Raw genomic sequence first — 21,787 nt, 5'->3', positions numbered from 1 at the left:
GGTGAAGTATCTCACTGGCTTTTCAGCTTCTGGAAAGTGGTATGAGTGTCTTGCCTGGAGTAGATTCTAAAATAACCACTACCCCTTCCTCTTTTGGGATATCGTTTCAAAACCTCAACGAAAACGCTCTCGTGTGAGGATTTTGAGGGGGGTAGGGACAGGTTGCTAAAAGACTACCCAAAGGAAAAGTTGTGATTTAGAACTGTTACACCTTCCGTCATTTTCACGGTTCCAGAGAATTTGGTAATTCTTGTTTCAACTTGTCTCCTCGCAAATATACGTACGTACCTAGTAGATTATACTCCGGTCATCTGTATTTTATCACTGCATCACAGACAGGGATTAAAGTCTGGAATGGTGGCAGTTGCATAATACACACATTTGGGCCCTGGAGGGAATTCACTAAAATGGATCGGGGTTTGATGTGCCTTGTATCGTCTGGTTGCATTTATGTGTGTATGTACAAAAGATGTGTAGGTTATTTTTGCAAACTGTATTTTGCTTTTCTCCTTCAAGAGGAACGATTTTTAGTGACTAACATGGACAAGATTAAGTTTTTGGTATGTGGATGAGACTAAGTTTTTGGTTTTTAAAAACCTTTGCTTGTTTGTTGTTGTTTGTTTTTTCTGGTGGGGGGAGCCCAGGGAATGTGGTGGTGAGAGGAACCTGCGAAAAGTCCATTTGTGATAAGACTTCCAGTACAAATAAAGGTAAACTATCAGAGCCTTTCATGGAAAGCTTGTAGCTGTCACAGTGAACTCCTCTCTTTGAATTTATGATGAGGATTGGCTTAGGGAACTTAGCTTATATGAGTAGCAACATCGGTCTCCTGCTTGAGTGATTATAACCTAAGATGCTTTACCTGTGGATTTTAGGTTCTAACAAGTTCCAAATGAGACTGACCTTTGAAATAGTATTCGAATCATTACAAGTGGTATCATTTCTCTCATAAAGATACAATATACGTCAAACGAAAGGCTTAACTTTGATTTGGAGAAAACAAAATATTTTATAGTCAGATGCTTTTGAGAGTCATCCTCTTTATTAAATTACTCTGAACTTTTTTTCTGATTAGTTGAAGACTCTTTCACTTAGTATCTCTGCAAACACATGATTCCATATCATGTACCATCCCTAGCAGAAGTGTCATGACACTCCTTAATGACATGTTCTGTGGGAAGAATTATGGAGGTGAAAGGGACCTTGGACATCAAGAGATGAGCTGAGAGATGTCTTGTTTCAGAGAACTTAAGGAAGTAAAGATTGCCTGCTAAGGATTGCCTGTGCCCTGACTGGACCTGTGCTAGGTCCCAAGGGATTGAGATTGTTCCTGCCGGCAAGTTCAGCACATAGTCAAACACAATCCCTATATCTTTACGCTGATTCTCTTAATACCCGTGTCAGTACTGAATTGGTACTATTGAATTTGATTAACCTGAGTTTGGAAGTGATCTTGGTGTGCTTTTTTTATCTTTAATGTGGCTTGAGATTTTGAGCATTATTATACCAATGGTTGAGAAATTGAAAAGAGAAAGAAAAACCTAACATTTTTCTACGTATCTCCTACCTAACTAACCTTTTTTAAGCCTTCTGTGTGTGTTAGGTTCAGTCATATGCCTAAGATTTACTTTTTAGAGTTAATTAGAATACAAAAGGATTGAGTATTCGGGCAGGTTTTCAAAAAATATCATGGATTCTGTAGAAAGGATCGTTGGTTGAGTAGGAAGTTAAACAAAACTTTCGTGTTTATTCCCATTTCTAAGATTTTATGATTCTAAATTGAAAAAAAGAATTGCACGATTATTGTGTTTACAGTGATTTTCTTTTCACACACCTTTAGGCTTCTGATCCTTTGTATGTTTAACCCCGAAATTAAAGTCCTAAATTTGGCATGCTTCATCGGTAGTAGGGGTATTTCACAATTCTTTGGTACAACAATGACAAAATTACTCAAGGTTGTATTTATTAAGGAAGCGGTGTGATGATTTACAGATAATCTGGGAACAGCTGATAATTGTTAGACTCATTGAATTTTAGAGCTGGTATATGAAACCTTAAGGTTTATCTACTCTGTAGGAGGGATCTACTCATCTAGTCCAACCTATTTTTGGGGCCAGAAAGTTTGTGACTTAGCACATATTTAAAAAAAACAAAGCATGATTTTAGTTACCAACTGCTCCAATGAGATGTTAGTTCTAGGTTACACCGAAGGGAGCTTTCGTGTATTCAGCAAACACTGAGTGTCTTATGTTATGGACCACAAAACCAAATAGACCCCACCCTCATGGTGTTTATAGTTTAGTGAAGTATTGTGGATTAAAATGTTAAAAATTCCTTAAAATCTAAATGCAGAAAAGATTTTTGCAAATATGTATAGGGAACAAATCAACTTAGTAAATTGTATTCTTTAAGAAAGTGCCAGGGCTTCCCTGGTGGCGCAGTGGTTGAGAGTCCTCCTGCCGATGCAGGGGACACGGGTTCGTGCCACGGTCCGGGAAGATCCCACATGCCGCGGAGCAGCTGGGCCCGTGAGCCATGGCCGCTGAGCCTGCACGTCCGGAGCCTGTGCTCCGCGACGGGAGAGGCCACAGCAGTGAGAGGCCTGCGTACCGCAAAAAGAAAGAAAAAAAAAAGTGCCAGACTGCATGTTGGGGGACCCCTGCATTTATGGATTGTGTAGAGGAGAGGGTTCAGTTGCTGAAAGAAACTGAGGGAAAGAAGCTAAAAAATAGAATTGAGAGAGAATGTTGTCCAGGGAAGGAGGGAAACTTTTAAGTGGCACAGAATAGTCAGTTGGGTTTGGTCTGTCATAAGGACAAGAGGGGTGAGAATGAAAATAATCCCTTGAATTTGGGAATTGAGAGGTTATTGGAGGCCTTAAGAAAAGTAATATAAGTATAGCGATAAGGGGAGAAGCCAATTTAAGAATGAATAGCCGTGGAGAAAAAGTCAATGAGCTTGACTGTTTGTTGTACAATGATTGATAAAGTAATAACCTGTACTGATAAGGAACATTTTAGTCTGAAGTCTTTTTTTTTTTTTTTTACTTTTTGGCCACATGGCAAGGCATGTGGAATCTTAGTTCCCCCACCAGGGATCAATCCTGAGCCCCCTGCAGTGGAAGCACAGAGTCGTAACTGCTGGACCACCAGGGAAGTCCCTCTAAAGTCTTATACATATTAACAGTGCTTTCAGGTTTAGATCAGCCAGCCCCTGATATATCAGATGAAGTTATTCTGATTCTTAAGTTAACAGTAGTTATTATTCAGAGGCAGTATAATTCCACAATTTAAACCGAATAGACATAAGTTTGAACCCTGGCTTTATAAAAGAGTAGTTATAACAGCTTATGTCAAAATGTTGGCAGAGGTAAATGTGATAATGTTCCTAAAGGTGAGCTACAACTAATGTTATCATCTATGAGATTAGGATCGTTTTTTGTTTTTGTTTTTTTGGTATCTAGTTCAGTGTTTCTAATCTTTTTCTCTCTTTTATTATCTTCTCCCCACATCGCGCCACGTACAGCACTTTTTTGAGGTACATTTCAAAGCACTGATTTACTTTTTCTTTTTTAAAATTGTGATTTCTCTACCACTTGTCAGAGCTTTTGCTTTACCTGAGATAAAGTATAACCAAAATGAGTTGAGTTGGTAGAATTCTAGTTAAAACCAAGAAAATCTTTGGTTTTCACTATTTTGTGTATTATGTAGGGGAAATACGTGTTTTTTGAAAAATTGAAAGTAATTCATGTAGTCCCCTTTATAGCTTTTGTGGATCCCAGACTAAGAATCTGTTTTCTATTAATTAATCATATGAGTGGAAAATAGAGCTATATTTAGCAAACAACAACCACATGTTAGAAGTCTTGATATTTAGCTTTGTAAGTTAATGCATATCTAAAAAGTTCTTGAAATTAATTTCAAGGCTGAGGAGATTTCTTGATAAATTTTTCTAAACCGTGAAAAAGAAATGGAAGTGATTCTGAGTAAATTTTGTTTGGAGAATACTAACTTTTTGTATCTGAGTAGCTTCTCAGAATGGCGACAACAACAACAAAAAGCATAGTTCTATTTTATAAAATGATTCATATGATTTTACAATTTCATACACAAATAACCACTCAACTGAAGTCTAGAAGTTCCTGGCTCTCCCTTCTAGAACTGGCGCACGGATGTTCTTTATTTAGGACAGCGCAGAGAGATGTTACTCCAACCAGAGTTGGAATGTATCAGCTGTCACTAATAGGACTCTGATCAGCTAATTGGTTGGTCTGTGTTTTCATGCGGCGTGATACATTTGTGGGTAGAATTTATTGTTGGGAAGGCCCATTTCTTTTACTCTTTAGAGATATGTTGAAAAAGTCTTAAGTTTTCATCTGCGTATTGACTCTTCAAATTTTTCAAGTATCTAAAGTCTGAAGAGAGGATACTGCAAGATTTTTAAAAAATCTAACACTTAAAGAGTGACTAAACAATATGCTTGATATATTCTATGATAATTGTATGATTAGATACATTATGGGTTATATTGACCTTTTGTCTTGACCTGGGAACCTGGTTAAATCCAGGTTCTGGAGAGAGATTGCCTAGGTTTAGAGACTGACTCTGCCGCTTACTAGCTGTGTGAACTTGGGCAACTTACTAACCTTTTCACACCTGAGGCTTGTTGGAAGAATGTATGAATACCTGCCTCATAGGGTCATTTTGACGAATAAGTGATATAATATGTGTAGAGTATTGAACATAATGCCTCGTGCAAGGTAAGCAAGCAATGAATGATCTTCCATCATCAGAAAACATTTTGAATTATAAAAAGTGGTTATAAATGAATTTGATGATACCACCCCTTTGTAAATTATTTCCTATCTTCGTTCTCTAAGTAATTGAACATAGATACCTAAGTTACTAGTTAGAAAGGACATCAGAGATCATTTGATTCATCCCTACTTTTTATATGTTTGGAAAAATGGATTATGCTTCTCTGGAGTTCTGAGCCTGGCAGAATAGACGAAGAAAAGTAAATCACACTCTCATGTGATAAGTATGTTAAAAGAAGTATGCACAAGGAACTTACGAGAAACTCATGAGTTTCTCAACTTGTCTGCCTTCATTTCTACCTATTAATGCATCCTACACACAGCTGCTAGATAAACTGTCTTCAAGCATAGCCTTGGATGTCTCTTTTCTGCTCAGGATCTTTAAATTGCCTCCTTCTGTGTGCCAGATAAAGTCCAAACTCTTTAGTCTCGTATTCTTGGCCTGTTATGTTCTATCAATTTATTTTCCTAGTGTACCTACCACTACTTCTTTTTATATACCTTAACTCTGTTGGTGAATCCAGCTACTTGCCATTCTCAGCATGCTTTCTGGCTTTCATTTAGCATTCCCATCTTCTTAGAGGGTCTTCCTTTCTTCTTTTTTTTTTTTTTTTTTTTTTTTTTTTTTTTTTTTTTTTTTTTTTTTTATGCGTTACGCGGGCCTCTCACCGCTGTGGCCTCTCCCGCTGCGGAGGACAGGATCCGGACGCGCAGGCTCAGCGGCCATGGCTCACGGGCCCAGCCGCTCCGCGGCATGTGGGATCCTCCCAGACCGGGGCACGAACCCGCGTCCCCTGCATCGGCAGGCGGACTCCCAACCACTGCGCCACCAGGGAAGCCCCTTCTTTTTTTTTAAATTAATTTTTATTGGAGTATAGTTGCTTTACTAGAGGGTCTCTTCACTTCTATCTCTGCCTGTTGAGAGACTATTGCTCTTCCTTTGGCAGCAGAACTTCACGTGTTTCATCTGTGGCAGCTCTTGCTTCTAGCACCAGTGTGTGGTTTATTTATACAAACCTTTGTTCAGTCATTCATTTATGTAGTAAATATGTATTGAAGCCAGAGAGGAAGGCTACTACTATCTCTTTTTTTTCCTGGGACTGCTGCCAGTGAAAGGTAAGAAAACAATTTCAGTTGACCTGGGTAAGCATACACACCTGAGTTTGCACGAGGATTGCAAGAGCAGGTGTATGGGGCCATGAGTCTTATGTGCAGAGTTGGAGAAGCCTGGAAGGGAGAGCAGAGTGGTTAGCCTGTGGGTTGGAGGCTGCTGGTTTTCCAAGTTGGGGTGATACTCTGCAGCTAGCAGCAGCCCTTGGTTACATGTATTTGTTGTGCGGTGAAAATACTAGGGGATGGGGTGGGGTGGTTTTGGTGGTGGTGGTTGTAACTCAGCAGAATATTTCATAAATCATATGCCAACATTAAGCACCAAGTTTTGTTTTGTTTTTGCTTTTTGTTCTGAGTATTTCCTTTAAAATGAAAATATCCATCTTCGTGGTTCTAAATGAGACAAACCTGTGATATTTTATGCTAAAGATATCTACAACAACATGCATGTTGTTTGGACTCCTGTTTTTAAAAATTGCCTGTGTCCTTGAGGTTTTCTACCAAACCCCTGTTAACTTTAAGCACTATAAAATCAGACCTGTTACATGGTAAAGAAACCAGGTTAAAAAAAGATAGATTGTCTAATGTTGAAATGAAGGACAAAACTTTATGGTGTATTCATTGAAGTAGTTCTTATTTTGCCCTTCCTGATGTTTGTAGACCACTGCTCCTGTGAGATAAGCAGTGTTCGGTAAGCTGGGTCATGAAGGGCTACAGTAGCTGACATGTTCTAGAGGCACGTGTATTCTGTAGTACTATATGTAGTCAGTCAAGTGGAAGCTTCAGTTATAAGCACATTTTTAAAAAATTTTGTATAACTTAAAAAAAATTTTTTTAACATCTTTATTGGAGTATAATTGCTTTACAATGGTGTGCTAGTTTCTGCGTTATGACAAAGTGAATCAGCTATACATATATCCCCATATCTCCTCCCTCTTGCATCTCCCTTCCACTCTCCCTATCCCACCCCTCTGGGTAGTCACAAAGCACCGAGCTGATCTCCCTATGCTATGCGGCTGCTTCCCACTAGCTATCTGTTTTACATCGTATAGTGTTTATATGTCCATGTCACTCTCTCACTTCGTCCCAGCTTATACTTCTCCCTCCCCGTGTCCTCAAGTCCATTCTCTACGTCTGCGTCTTTATTCCTGTCCTGCCCCTAGGTTCTTCAGAACCATTTTTTTTTTTTTAGATTCCATATTATGTGTTAGCATATGGTATTTATTTTTCTCTTTCTGACTTAATTCTGTATGACAGTCTCTAGGTCCATCCACCTCACTACAAATGACTCAATTTTGTTTCTTTTTATGGCTGAGTAATATTCCATTGTATATATTGCCCCATCTTTTTATCCATTCATATGTCGATGGACACTTAGGTTGCTTCTATGTCCTGGTTATTGTAGAGCCGCAGTGAACATTGTGGTACATTACCCTTTTTGAATTATGGTTTTCTCAGGGTATATGCCCAGTAGTGGAAATATCACCTATTAATTTATTGTTAGGCTTTTGCATATGTATCTGAGGAGTGTAAGTAGCTCTGTATATCTTGCTGCAAGTGTATATGTAGTTAGAAAAGGATTTAGCATCCATTCCTGGGTGTGGTCATTTAGTATTTGTGTTCTGACTCATTTTGCTTAGGAGTCTCATTTCAGCCCTATGAGCCCTGTTTTGCCTCCCCAAGGTAGAACCCCCATATCAAATTCTGTCTCCCTTGGAGGTTGGATGCAGGCATGTAACCTAAATTTTGTCAATCGGATGCATCCAAGAGAGACTGCACTACAAAAACGGTTGAGGAAGAGGTTCTATATGGAATCTCCTTTCTTCCCCGCATGTCTCTTCCCTTGGGTCTCTCCTTCCTCCTTCATCAAGAATATAACTGCTGTTAACAATATAATGTATGCCCTTCCACATCATCTTCTGTATAAACATGTAAGTATATACCAATATTTTTCATAAATTAGTTTTAAAAGTACATGCAATAGGCTTTTTAAAAAGAAATTAAGAGTTGAGCATTTTTGGTGTTTGTCCTGTTTTATGAATTGGCCATGCCACTTGCTTGTTTATTTGCATCTTAGTTTAAAAACCATTGTATTTGTATTAAGCAACCTAACTCTTGTGGGTCATATTGCTTATATAACGTTTGCCTCTGAATTTTTTGTTTTTAGATGTAAAAATTTTAATATGTATTCAAAGTTATTAGTTTTACCCTTGCAATATATTCCTTCCTCAGAGTTTCTTTTTCTCTCTCTGTTCAAGTAATTTGCCTGTGGTCACACAGCTAGTAATCCTGGCAGTTTGGCTCAAGAACACACTCGCTTAACTAGTATTCTACATATTCCACCTTTCACGTGTACAAAATTGTATGACATATGACTGGATTTTGCTTTTGTAAGCCCTAAAATACACCAGGTACCCAGTACCTTCATCTTTAAATGTTTTCTTAGATCTAGGACCATTTTTCTGGATATGGAGAGGAATTAAACCTTTAGAAAGAAAACTGTTAAGATTTCTCTTGATATGTATAAGCAATCTTATACCATCTTAGGGTCCTAAGGCGCTGTGCTTTCAGACATAACGTGGTAACTAAAAGGATAGGCCTCACAGCGAGACTGCCTGGGTTCAAATTCTAGCTTTGCCACTTACTATAGTGTGCCTTGAACAAGTTACTCTGCTGCTAGGTGTTTTAATTTCCTCATCTGACAAATGAGATAAGTTATCCGCTTCATGGGTTTGGGATAAAAACTCTATCAGGGATACATCTGAAATGTTTCAAATAGAACCAGGTGTGTAGTCCACTGTTGGCTCAGTGATGATTATTTCAAAAGATGATTTTGTTTTCTACTTGAAATAAAAAGAGGTAACAGGTATGAACCGCATTTAACTTCCTGCCCCATTACCCATAAACTTATAGGTAGTCTTTACCTATATGTAATCAAATCTTTTTCCTCTCTCAGAAGATAGAAAAGGATTTCTGAGCAGTGTTGAGCCCACCTGAGAGTTGATAGTTGTAGCAGTCTGTTCAGTGGTTTCATTTTTGTCATACTTAAAAACTCAGCTCTAAGAGCAAAGAAGGATTAACCTAGGAACTAGGGCCTTGTGTGGGTAGGAGGGATAGAAGGATAAAAAGTGAGGAGGAGAGAGTTCAGTTGAGCCGATGTAGTACATGGGTTAGGTTCGTTAGGGAAGGTTATGTTAGAAAGAGGCAAGGGAAGAATCAAGAGGAGAATCATAATAAGGTCCAGAAACAGGCCTTTTGTGTAAAAGGTTGAGAGCTTTGCGGATTATGTTGCTGGGACACCTAAGCTCTTTTCGGTGTTGGGGGAACAATGAGGAGAGGTAGGATCATGCCTTGGATTGGTTGCGATAATTGTTTTTTCTCGAAGAACTCTTTCAGCTCTAAAATTTCCGTAATTTTTTGGATCTTCTCCTCCTCCTAAAGCCCCCAGATAATAGCAGTAATCTATAAGAATCTTGAAATTATTTAAGAACTAAAGTTATATTTCCCTGTTATAAGAGTATAGTTGATATCCAGTAATTAACCTTAAATAGGGAAAAAAATCACAATAGTAGGAGTACGGTTTTTAACTCTTATATTTTCTTTCTTGTTAAGAGCATTCATTCTTGCAAATAGATAATTTTTCAGGAAAAAAAGGATGAAATTATTAAAAGATGGGTGTAAAATAGCTGGTGGGCATCTTAGAGTTCTTACGTAAGAGGTGTGAGCATTAATTTTTTTTACAGGTTATCCAGGATTAATGAGCATGCCATTTGCTTAATTTATAAATTAATTTGGACACTTTTTACACTTCATTGTCCATTCTGCGTAAATTTTTTGATGAGTTAGTTCGCTTAAGGCGACATTAATCTTTCTCATTCATGTAGAATCTAGTTAGGCTTTTTGGTTCATCTCATGGGCAGAGCATAAAGTACTTGACAGAATTTGATCTGACAGCTTTACAGTTATGTAACATAGAACAGAAGCTTAAAAACAACAAAAAAGAGAAGTGACTGATTTTTTTCACAGCAACCTATATTTCTCTCCAGAACCTTATTACCCTTCTCTTGCCTCCCTGAACTAGCGGAACCAGCTTAAGGCTAGTAGTTTACACAGTCTTAAGTAACCGCTATTTTTTTAAATAAACAGTTATAAACATTTAGAGGTGAAAGGTCCTTAGGATTATCCTGTCCAGTTGCATCACATTACCAATGAGAATACAGAAGCCTAAAGACGGTAAGTAACTCGCCTAGGATCACAGAGCTGGTTAGCACAGCTGACCCGGGAATCAAGGTCACAGGATTCCAATGTGAATACTTTTTCTGGTGTAATATGTGAATAGAATATTTAATAACAAGGTAATTATTGTGATATTTTGCAAAAGGAAATTTCTTATAACCATGACAAAGACTATGATATTTGATTTTGCATATTGAGTACAAATAATTATATTGGAATGTATATTTGATTATCTGGATTTGTATTCTTCTATCTCTGTTAGTGGTATGACGTTGATCAAATCTTAATCTCTAAAGCTCCATTTCTTTATGGAATGGGGCTGATAGAAGTGCCTCATTACGTATTACATGCCACAGTCCCTTTAAAGTCTGGTGTGTGGTCATTTCTCAGTAAATGTTACCTGCTATTACCGATTTATAATAATTGCTAGTTCTTTCATTTTCTTTAAATATTAATTGGTGATTGTTCAGCCAATAAAATTTAGCACTGAGAATGACCAGTAATAAACGTAACAGATTTAAGGACAGATTTGAAAACACAAAAATATTTTAGAAGAGGTGTGTGTCTGGGCTTTTGGAATTGGGGAAACATTTTCTAATTTTTTTCATATTAAAAACTGATGCTATAGTTGTTTTTTGGTTTTTTTTTTTTTTTTTTTTTTTTTTTTTGCGGTACGCGGGCCTCTCACTGTTGTGGCCTCTTCCGTTGCGGAGCACAGGCTCCGGACGCGCGGGCTCAGCGGCCATGGCTCACGGGCCCAGCCGCTCCGCGGCATGTGGGATCTTCCCGGATCGGGGCACGAACCCGTGTCTCCTGCATCGGCAGGTGGACTCTCAACCACTGTGCCACCAGGGAAGCCCTGTAGTTGTTTTAAAACTATATTCAGAAATCACAACTTTAAAAAATAATAAATTTATTTATTTTATTTACTTATTTTTGGCTGCATTGGGTCTTTGCTGCTGCACACGGGCTCTCTCTAGTTGTGGCGAGCAGGGGCTACTCTTCATTGCGGTGTGCGGGCTTCTCATTGTGGTGGCTTCTCTTGTTGCGGAGCACGGGCTCTAGGTGCGCGGGCTCAGTAGTTGTGGCTCGCAGGCTCTAGAGCGCAGGCTCAGTAGTAGTGGCGCACAGGCTCAGTTGCTCCGCGGCATGTGGGATCTTCCTGGACCGGGGCTTGAACCCGTGTCCCTTGCATTGGCAGGTGAATTCTTAACCACTGCGCCACCAGGGAAACCCCAGAAATCACAACTTTTAAGTTTGTTGGGAGATGCCCTGGAGGTGAGATGAGAGAGAAGAGTGAAATAATTCCTTCTATAGTGAAGAAGAAATACATTCATTTTAAACTAGCTTTGCTGCCACAAAAATGATGGATTTAAGGATTTGTTTAGTTATGCTTCCAAATCTCAAAACAAAGATTAAAAAAAAGTCCTTTAGATCAACAATATTAAAATCAAGTCAGATGTATCTGGAAATTGCCAGATTTCTAGTGCTCCAAGTCTAAAGTTTTTCACTATAAAACGTGCTCTTAAAGGGCCTTTAATGTGATGCAGTACCCAGTATTTAACTCTGTAGGATGGGCTGGAACTCATGTTTGCCACCCGCTCTCCATGTGACTTTGGGGAAATGATTAACCTCTCCAAGGTGGTTTACTTTTCTATAAAATAAGAATATTAGTCGGGTCCACCACATATCTTTGCTACAAGGCTTGAATGAGAGTGAATGGCATTCTTTTAGCACAGTTCTGACACATTCTGGCACTTAATAAAAGTTAGTTGTTAAAAATCACAACCTCTTATTAAGTGAAGTTTTTTCCCTCCAGTAACGCTCTTTATGTAAATTTCAGAGTATTTAAATGATTGGATTTCAGGAAAATAGGATTGTTTCATTTTGTGTTTGTATACATAATTTTTTAAAAATTTATTTATTTATTTATTTATTTTTGTATGTGTTGGGTCTTCATTTCTGTGCGAGGGTTTTCTTCAGTTGTGGTGAGCGGGGGCCACTCCTCATCGCAGTGCGCGGGCCTCTCACTGTGGCGGCCTCTCCCGTTGCGGAGCACAGGCTCCAGACGCACAGGCTCAGCAGTTGTGGCTCACGGGCTTAGTTGCTCCGCGGCATGTGGGATCCTCCCAGACCAGGGCTCGAACCCGCATCCCCTGTATTGTCAGGCAGACTCCCAACCACTGCGCCACCAGGGAAGCCCTATATAATCTTTAATAATAAAAATTAGCCCAGAAGAGATTATTTTTCTTTTTAAAAACCTCAATCTAAAAAGGTTTAAGAATGAAGGATAATGACTTTCTCTTTTTACACTTGAGTTTAGTCATGTTATACTTGCCTTTGATCTGTAGTAGTGTCTTCTTTTTTAATCTTTATTATTTATTTATTTTTATTTTTGGCTGCAATGGGTCTTTGTTGTTGCGTGCGGGCTTTCTCTTGTGGAGAGTGGGGGCTACTCTTCCTTGTGATGTGCGGGCTTCTCACTGCTGTGGATTCTCTTGTTGCGGAGCATGGGCTCTAGGTGCGCGGGCTTCAGTAGTTGTGGCACGTGGGCTCAGCAGTTGTGGCTCGCAGGCTCTAGAGCACAGGCTCAGTAGTTGTGGCGCATGGGCTTAGTTGCTCTGCGGCATGTGGGATCTTCCTGGACCAGGACTCAAACTCATGTCCCCTGCATTGGCAGGCGGATTCTTAACCACTCTGCCACCAGGGAAGTCCCTAAGAAAGTTAATTTAGTAATAGATTAAAAAAAACAATCCCCGATAAACTTGCTATTCTGCCAGTCTCTTCCTTGCGGGTCCGTTTTGTCTAGAATACTGTGTTATTTTTATGTGATTGTAATCAACTATGCTTTTGTAGACCAAGTTTTTGGCAGCAATCTTCAAATATTAATTTACATTTTATCCTTTAAATCATGATTACTCTTAGCAAATGAAAATTTTAAATGTTTCATTCATACCTTGTTTTGGTAGCTAATATTCTAGAGTCTTTTGAGTTGGTTTAAGAGGAATACTTTTTGGGGGGGGCGCAGCATGCGGGATCTTAGTCCCCTGCCCCCGCCCCCCACCAGGGATTGAACCTGCGCCTCCTGCAGTGGTAGCCCACTGGACCGCCAGGGAAGTCCCAGGAATGCTTTTATATTAATACTTTTTGAGCTTCTATAGTATATTAAATGTTTTTGAATGTTTTACTTGGTTACAAAGCTGGGAGCTTGTCTACAAAAGAGCAAAAACAGTTACTAACTAACATTCTTTTAACTAGCATCCTCATTATGCTTCTTTCACCCACTATTGACCATTTGTTTCATGTTTTTAGTTTTGTCTAAATCTTAATCTTCACTACAATTGTTAGATCTGACTATAGAACATAATGTTGTATTTCCTTAGTTTGCTTTTGCATATTGACTTTGATAGAGTTAGAAAGATTTGCCACACTAACAAATAAGCGTCCTTCAATGCAGAGCTACTGTTTTATTTTATGATCCTTTTCTAAGTATAACATCATTTTTAGATAAGCTCCTGATGGTTCTGTCTTGAAATTCAGTCTTTTCTTTCCTCCTTTTTGTAAGTTGGCTGGAAGTTCTGTGGTATTGCTTTCATAAATCGTTCACAAATTTTTCTTGCTTTCTCCTTTTATTTAGACATTTACATTTACTAACAGATGGGCTGAATTTATATGTTCTATATCTAGGTTTTGATTTTTTAAAATTAAAAAATCAATGTAATTAAAAAATACATATTTGTATGTATATAAATTTATATATACAAATCAGGGCCCCAATCATATGTATATCAAGTTTTAAAGTTCTTAGCACCAAGATTTCAGATTACGGTAAAAGAGTAACTTCCTCTCATTATCATATCTTCGAAATTCATGAAAGTATGTTTAACTATGTATAACTGTTACAATATATGTTTGTCCTGTCTTTTTTGTGTTTATCTCATATTTCCATTAGATTTTCAGTTTCTTGTCTACTAATACTTTTGTTGTGTTAAAATAGATTTGATGAAGGTCACCTTCGAGAAAAGTAACTTATATATTTTCAATTTATTTTCTCCTGCCTTTCCATTTATACATTTTTTTTTAAATTAAAATTGAGGTTTTTGACAGATACAGCTGTTCGGCTCTGCAATTTTTATTGTGGGTAAATACAAAGCAGGTAACTTTTAAGACAAGGTAATCTTTACCAGCTTTATTTGTACCTCCTTTAAGAACTAGTAGATCAGTAGTTGACATAGCTCATAAGTTGTTTTTTTTTTTTAACTTTTTCTCATGGAAATTTTCAAGAATACACAAATCAGGATGCTCTCCACAATGCATTTGATCAGTATGTCTCTTAAGTTTCTTTTAATTTACATTAGTTTCCACTTTTTTCTTTAAACTCTATTCTGTATATGTATTGAAGAAACTGAGTTATTCTAAATTTGGCCGGCCGCATACTTTAAACATCGTTTCACATGTTTGTCTAATAGGTAGATTTGGATCCAATTTTCTTGTTGCATTACATCAAACTACATACAGTATCTGCTTGTCTTACTTTTAGTAAGATTGATAAGTCTGGGTATGCAGGCCTATCACAGAGGAGTGCATTTTAAAAAAACATAAATCAACAAAGCATTATTAAATATTTTATACCTTGGAAAAAAAACAGAAGTGAGTGCATATATTTACCGAAATATTCCTGCAGCAATGCTCATGGCAGCCCAAATGCCCATCAGCAGTAGATTGGTAAATAAACTGTATATGTGTATTGTGGAATACTACATAGCAATAAAAGGGAACAAATTAAATGATAGATGCAGCACCGCTTATGTTTCTCACAGAAATAATGTTGAGTGAAAAGAGTTGATGCAATAGAGAGCATACTATATGATTTCAGATATAAGAAGTTAAAAATGGGCAAAATTAATTTCTCATTTAAACATATTGTAAGGCCAGTGAAACAATGCTACCTATTAAAAAGTGCTTCTTTCTCCCATTGATTGAAATAGCTCTGTAATCATATACGCAATTTCTATAGGCATTAGGGTATATTTATCTTGCTCCATCGGTCTGTCTATTTATATGCCTGTATCGCATAGAAGTTTTATATATGCTTGTATCATAGAAGTTTTATGGCATGCTTTAATATCTTAGAGGGTTTGAACTTTTCTCCAATCATTGCTCTGCCTTTTTAGGATTTTTCTAGCTATTCTTATTTATTCTTTCAAATTCACTTTATAATCAACTTGTCTTGCTTCAGGAAACAATAATCCTGGAGATGTTTTCATTAGGATTGCATTAAATTAACAGATTATCTTAGAGGAAACTGCTACCTTAACGATGCAGAATCTTCCTTTCCAAGAATGTGGTTTGTCTTCCCTGTTGTTCACTTTGCTTCCTTCAGGCATGCTGTTTTATAGTTTTCCTTATATAAGTTTTATATTGTTTATTGTTAAATTTAAGTCTATTTTTATCTTTGCCATTGTTAGTGGGGTTGTCTTTTCTATTTTTACTTCATTTTTTTCCATTTATTATTTCTCCTTACTGATTATTATTATATATATGAGGGCTTGATTTCTGTATGTAATTTTATGTCCTACCATTTTACTACATTTTCTTATTGTTTGGAATAATTTTTCCATTGATTCTTTTGGGTTTTTCAATTAAACTTATTATTTGCGAATTGAGGTTGAGATAGTCTCCCCTCGCCCCAAGCCATGCACATCCCCAAATGTTATACCTCTAATTGCTTTCTCTTGTCTAAATGCATTAGCAAGTACCTATCTAATGTTATTTATTAGTTAAGTCCTTATTTTTCTTGACTTTAGTGAAAAAGTCTTTAGAGTTTTCCCCATTAAGGTGCTGGCTTTTTTTTTTTTTTAACAGCTGTATACATGAGAGATACAGTTTACATACTGTAACATTTACCGATTACAGCTGTACAATTCCGTGTTTTTTTTTAGTAAATTTATAGGGTTGTGCAGCCATCACTACAATGTAGTTGTAAACATTTCTATCATTCTGAAAAGTTCCCTTGTGTCCTTTTACAATGACTTTTGTGTTGGGAGGTATATGAGGATATATTTGTATCTATGTGTGTTTATATCCTATACCTTATATTTATTTTTATAATTTAAGGAGTTATTCATTTTTAAAAATTGAAGTATAGTGGATTTACAATATTAGTTTAAGGCGTACAACATAGTGATTCAATGTTTTTATAGATTATACGCCATTTAAAGTTATAAAATAATGGTTATATTTCCCTGTGCTGAACAATATATCCTTGTAAGCTTATTTTATACATAGTAGTTTGTACTTCTTAATCCCCTACCTTTGTCTTGCCCCTCTCTGTTTCTCTCTCCCCACTGGTAATGAACAGTTTGTTCTCTATATCTGTGAGTTTGTTTTGTTATGTTCATTTATTATTTTTTTTTTTTCCATTTATTTGTTTTGTTTTTTAGATTCCACATAAAAGTAATAACATACAGTGTTTGACTTCTTTCACTAAGCATAATACTTTCTAGGTCTATCCATGTTCTTTTTCTTTTATTCTTTAAAAGAAAAAATTTCATTCTTTTTTTAATGGCTGAGTAGTATTTCATTGTGTATATATTAACACGTCTTCTTTATCCATTCATCTGTTGATGGACACTTAGTTTACTTCTGTATCTTAGCTATTGTAAATGGTGCTGCTCTGAACAGTGGGGTGCATGAATCTTTTTGAATTACTGTTTTTGTTTTCTTTGGATATATACCCAGGAGTGGAATTGCTGGATCATATGTTACTCCTATTTTTATTTTTAAATTATTTTTAATTATTATTATTATTTTTTGGCTGTGCCATGAGGCGTGTGGGATCCTAGTTCCCCGGCCAGGGATTTAACCAGGCCCACGGCAGTGAAAATGCCAAGTCCTAACCAGTGGACCACTAGGGAATTCCCTATTTTTTGTTTTTTTGAGAAACTTCCATACTGTTTTCCACATTGGCTGTACCAATTTACATTCCCACCAACAGTGTTCAAGGGTTCCCTTTTTTCCACACCCTCTCCAACATTTGTTATTTGTGGTTTTTTTTGATGATAACCATTCTGACATGTGAGGTAATATCTCATTGTGGTTTTGACTTGCATTTCCCTGATGATTAACGATGTGGAGCATGTTTTCATGTGCCTGTTGGCCATCTGTATATCTTCTTTGGGAAAATGACTATTCAGGTCCTCCGCCTGTGTTTTAATTGGTTGTTTTTTTTTGATGTTGAGTTGTATGAGCTGTTTATATATTTTGGATATTAACCCCTTATCAGTCATATCATTTGCAAATGTTTTCTCCCATTCAGTAGGTTGTCTTTGAATTTTGTTGATGGTTTCCTTTGCAGTGAAAAACTTTTCAGTTTAATTAGGTCCCATTTATTTATTTTTGCTTTTGTTTCCTTTGCCCTAGTAGACAGATGCAAGAAAATATTTCTACGGTTTATGTCAAAGAGTATTCTGTCTATGTTTTCTTCTAGGACTTTTATGGTTTGCGGTCTTAAATTTAGGTCTTTAATCCATTTGGAGTTTATTTTTGTAAATGGTGTGAGAAAAATGTTCTAATTTCATTCTTTTACATGTAGTTGTTCAGTTTTCCCAGCACTACTTATTGAAGAGACTGTCTTTTGTCCATTGTATATTCTTATCTCCTTTGTCATAGACTAATTGACCATAGGTGCATGTGCATTAATTCTTATTTCATTGCTTGTTTTTAATACAAGTGAGTGTTTAAGTTTTCTTTCTGACATACATTTAGATTAGCAGGCTTAAGTTGTAGTCTGTCTTGGCATAGTGAAAAAGAAGTCTCCTTACAATAAAATGCTGCGCTATTACAATAAAAAGTTTTTTCTCAGTACAGGAAGATAGCCTTTCACGTTCTGAAACATTTTGTCCCATGTTTTCTGTTAAAGAGGATGGCATTCCCTGTGGATATGCTGGATAATTGCAGTCATGAGGAAATGGAAAATTCTGCTGAAGATTATATGTCAGATCTCAGGTGTGGGGACCCTGAAAATCCTGAATGTTTTTCTCTTCTCAATATTACGGTAAGGCATCCTGCAGTGATTTATCGATCTTTTCAGTTGAGTTTATCCATGAAATCAGTATCCTTTTATTATCTTTTAAAGTGTTAACTAAACACTTTTGAAAATTTTATCAGAAGACTTTTCAGTAAAATGGATAAATATTGATTAGTTAGTACAGCAGCGTGATCCAGTTTTAAAAAGACTAACTTTACAGGCAGTTGCTTATTATTTGTATTGTGCCTTTAAAATTATATGTAAGTAGTTTACTAGTTTTGCTAAGACTGATTACCATATTTGAGCTAACCCAATTAAGTCTACTTTAGATTTGGAAATTGTTATTTTAGAAATTTTTTTAATAAAAAAAGTCAGCAAAACACTACATTACACATTTTTGTGTCACAAATCTTCCTTTTCCCAAAATATTAAAATAAAATTTCTAATTAGTAAACTGAGATATATTTTGATAGATCATTAGACATGAAATTATTAGAATTCTAGTGTGAATTTGATGATAGGCAAATTCTCTAACCTCTTTAGGCCTCAGGTTTTTCTTCTGGAAGATGATGTTTATTCAAAGAATTCTTTAAAGTTTCTTCCAACATCAATACTTTGTAATTCTCTGAATGGCAATATTGTGAGTAAGTAGGGAATTAGCGTTGGATTAATGAAAGCAGAAAAAATTTAAAGTACTGCATATATCTTACTGGAAAAATGAATTTACCCTAGTGGTTTTTACTAGAAAATGGAATTTTTTTCTCCCTCAAGTGGTCTAAATAACAGATGATAAAGTTTAACAACTTTATGGATCATATCATGCTTTTGTTTTTATTCATATGCGTAGCTAGAGCGCAATAATATTTATTGAAATAGACTTTCATTTTTTTGCCTAAGTTAATAAAATTCCTGCAAAAGCGAAGTCTATCTGATTTGCTCTTTTTTTTTAAGACTAGAAATATCTCCTATGAAATGAAATTATATAATTAGCGTTAACGTACGTTTGACATTTTGATAGAAGCATGGTGTTTTTGTGTGATGTTTTCTTACCAACTCTTCACTAATCTTTAATAAATTGTCGTTTCAGATTCCTATTAGCCTGTCAAATGTAGGCTATGTACCTCTCTATGGTGGAGATCAGACCCAGAAAGTTCTTGCTCTTTTTGCACCTGAGGACTCACTCACAGGTCTCTGTTTTGTTTAATATTTGTAAATTGAGGAATTTTTTTCAAACAATTAGAAATTTATTGAAAGATAGCTACATGAAGGAATTTTTAAAAAGAAAACTTATTTCAAACTGTAAATTCATGAAAATAAAATTCTCAGTTGCTTATAATTAAATGTTTAGTGAGTGAAATACAATAAAAATGGTATAAATGGGGCTGCCACATTGTATTGTAAACTATGGGTATATTTAAGGGTATCCTTGAAAACCTTACCAAATAGTAATATCGTGTACTTTAAGACTTAAATGTTAACAATCATTTATTTTCTTTTAGCTGTGGCACTTTACCTTGCTGATCAGTGGTGGGCTATTGATGATATTGTGAAAACATCTGTCCCTTCTAGAGAGGGACTTAAGCAGGTAACAAGATCCTGTAGTTTTAAAAGTGTTTAGGAGGCCATTTCACAATATGTTTCCCATAAACAGTGATAGTTTTTGAAGTTATTGAGCTTTTCTCCATTTTAGTATACCAGGTTATATTAAACCCTTAGAGTTGCATTGTTAACGGTGAAACTGGCACTTAGATTGGGCTTCCTTGATTTTATGTGAAAGTGTCTGAGAATTGGGGGAGGAAAAATGAGTACCTGTGGTTTAGTTAAGCTGTAGTTACCCATATCAACTTTAGCTTCTGAGTTTTCTTTTTGGGTGGGAAAAAGCTTATTATCTCTGTATGGTTGCTTAAGTTCTCTGTCTCTAGGAGAGACTGACCAGTAAACTTGCTTATCAGTAGGGCCATTTTGGGTGGTCTATTCAGTGTTTCAAACAGTGTAGTGGAAAGGAGGTCCTCAGCAGCATGCTGTAAAACTGGGTCCTTTATTCTGTCTTAGTCACCATTTTATCAGTTACTTAGAAGAAGACATAGTTGGCATACTTATCAATTCTGCATGCCACAGTGCTGAATGGGAGAACTAATCCATAAAGGCAGAATTAAGAAACAAAGAGGAAGATCTAACATGATGAAAATAAATTAGTGAGAAAGGTAAAGTAGTATCTGTGGGTTCAAAAATTTAACTCTACTGTATACCATGAAGACCATACTAAAACAGCAGCACATATGAAAAAGATTGGGCTTTAGTTAATTAGAAGTAAAATCAAAGAAAGCAAAAAAGCTAATAAAAGCCTTAAGTTTATACAGAAAAGCCCCATTATCTTATCAATATCTTCGATGTTTATACCTGTAATATCTGCATGCCCAACATGAAGAGAAAAAAAAAGGTTAGGGATCTGAAGCAATTTGAAAGGAGAAGACTGAAATGGCAAGAGTACCCCAAATCATATTAGATAAGTCTTTTCCTCTGTTTAGCTTTGGTAGGAAATTTAAGAGAATATCATGGCTGTCTTCAACTATTTGTAGACTATGTGATCCAGAATATCAAAGTATAGTCTTTGGGAAAGAGATTTCAGCTCAGTATCAGAAAGAATTTCATTCTGGTCAGAGCTGTTCAAGGAAAGGCGTGGGATCCCCTGTAAGCTGGAGAGCTTTGTCATTTCATGTGGTGTTCGGTATTGGAAATTCCTTACCGGGGAGGTTTTTGAGAGTAGTGTGTGTATGCCTCATGCTTTTTCTCTCCTCTCGCCTAATTAGAGGACATTCTTGTTTTTCTTTAAGGAGGCTTGGGGTGGGGTGGGGGGGATAGATTTCATGGATAGACTCTTGTTTTCAGCAGTGACAGATGTCTATGGGGAAAACCCCACTGTTCAATGTCAGGCAATTGGTGAGGGTGTCCCTGTGACCGTGCAGACCTGCCTGTAGGAAGTGAGGTTGTTTCCATTCTGTGATTGCCCCAAGTTTTGTTTTCATCAGACTGCCCTGGTGCCCCTGTCATTGCCCATCTGGTCTGGCAGAGGGTTATGTGTGTAGGGGGAAACAGGTATTCCTTATAGTTAGACAACACAGACATGACTGTTAAATGACCGTTTTACCTAGAAAAGATGAGAGAGATTCCTTTCCCAAGAGCATAATTATGGCTTTGCTCATCAAATGAGATAATCATTGTTTTTAAAGTCTTCAGGGCATAACACGAAGCTTTTTTCACTTTCTTTTCCTTCTTTCTTTTTTTTTTTTAATGTGTAGGCTGGAATGGGGGGAAAAGAAGCACTAGAAATGGTGGGGGGCAGCAGTTAGAGTGGGGGAGACCTGGGATCTGGGCAGCTGGAAGCAGAAAGAGAGCACTGACTGCTAACGTGGAGATGCTGGGGATTGCTATATTGGAAACCTGTTTTGCCTGTTTTAGAATTTTGCTGAGAGGCATTATTTCATGCATAACTTGTGTCCATAGAAATGGATTGTTATTGGTATGAATGACTGGTCTCATCTCTGTGATAATAAAATGGTTTACAAATCATTCTGAATGTATTCAAAGTGCCTTGA

General features: G+C 36.7%; 1 protein-coding gene across 2 annotated transcripts in view; it reads left to right on the top strand.

Moving 5' to 3' along the window:
• The window catches only part of FAM169A (family with sequence similarity 169 member A), a 61,649-nt gene that overhangs the window by 1,336 nt on the left and 38,526 nt on the right, over positions 1-21,787 (top strand). The window contains exons 2-4 of one of the 2 annotated variants that reach the window (XM_065874886.1): positions 18,084-18,218; positions 19,279-19,378; positions 19,691-19,776. In XM_065874886.1, the coding sequence (XP_065730958.1) occupies positions 18,087-18,218; positions 19,279-19,378; positions 19,691-19,776 (318 nt within the window). In that variant the 5' untranslated portion in view covers positions 18,084-18,086. Of the gene's footprint in view, positions 1-18,083; positions 18,219-19,278; positions 19,379-19,690; positions 19,777-21,787 lie in introns of those variants that run through there. The other variant, XM_065874887.1, reaches the window with a different exon arrangement.

The sequence above is a fragment of the Phocoena phocoena genome, chromosome 3 (genome assembly GCF_963924675.1).
Source record: "Phocoena phocoena chromosome 3, mPhoPho1.1, whole genome shotgun sequence".
In the NCBI taxonomy this organism is placed as follows: Eukaryota; Metazoa; Chordata; class Mammalia; order Artiodactyla; family Phocoenidae; genus Phocoena; species Phocoena phocoena.
This window is presented reverse-complemented; position numbering and strand designations above follow the sequence as displayed.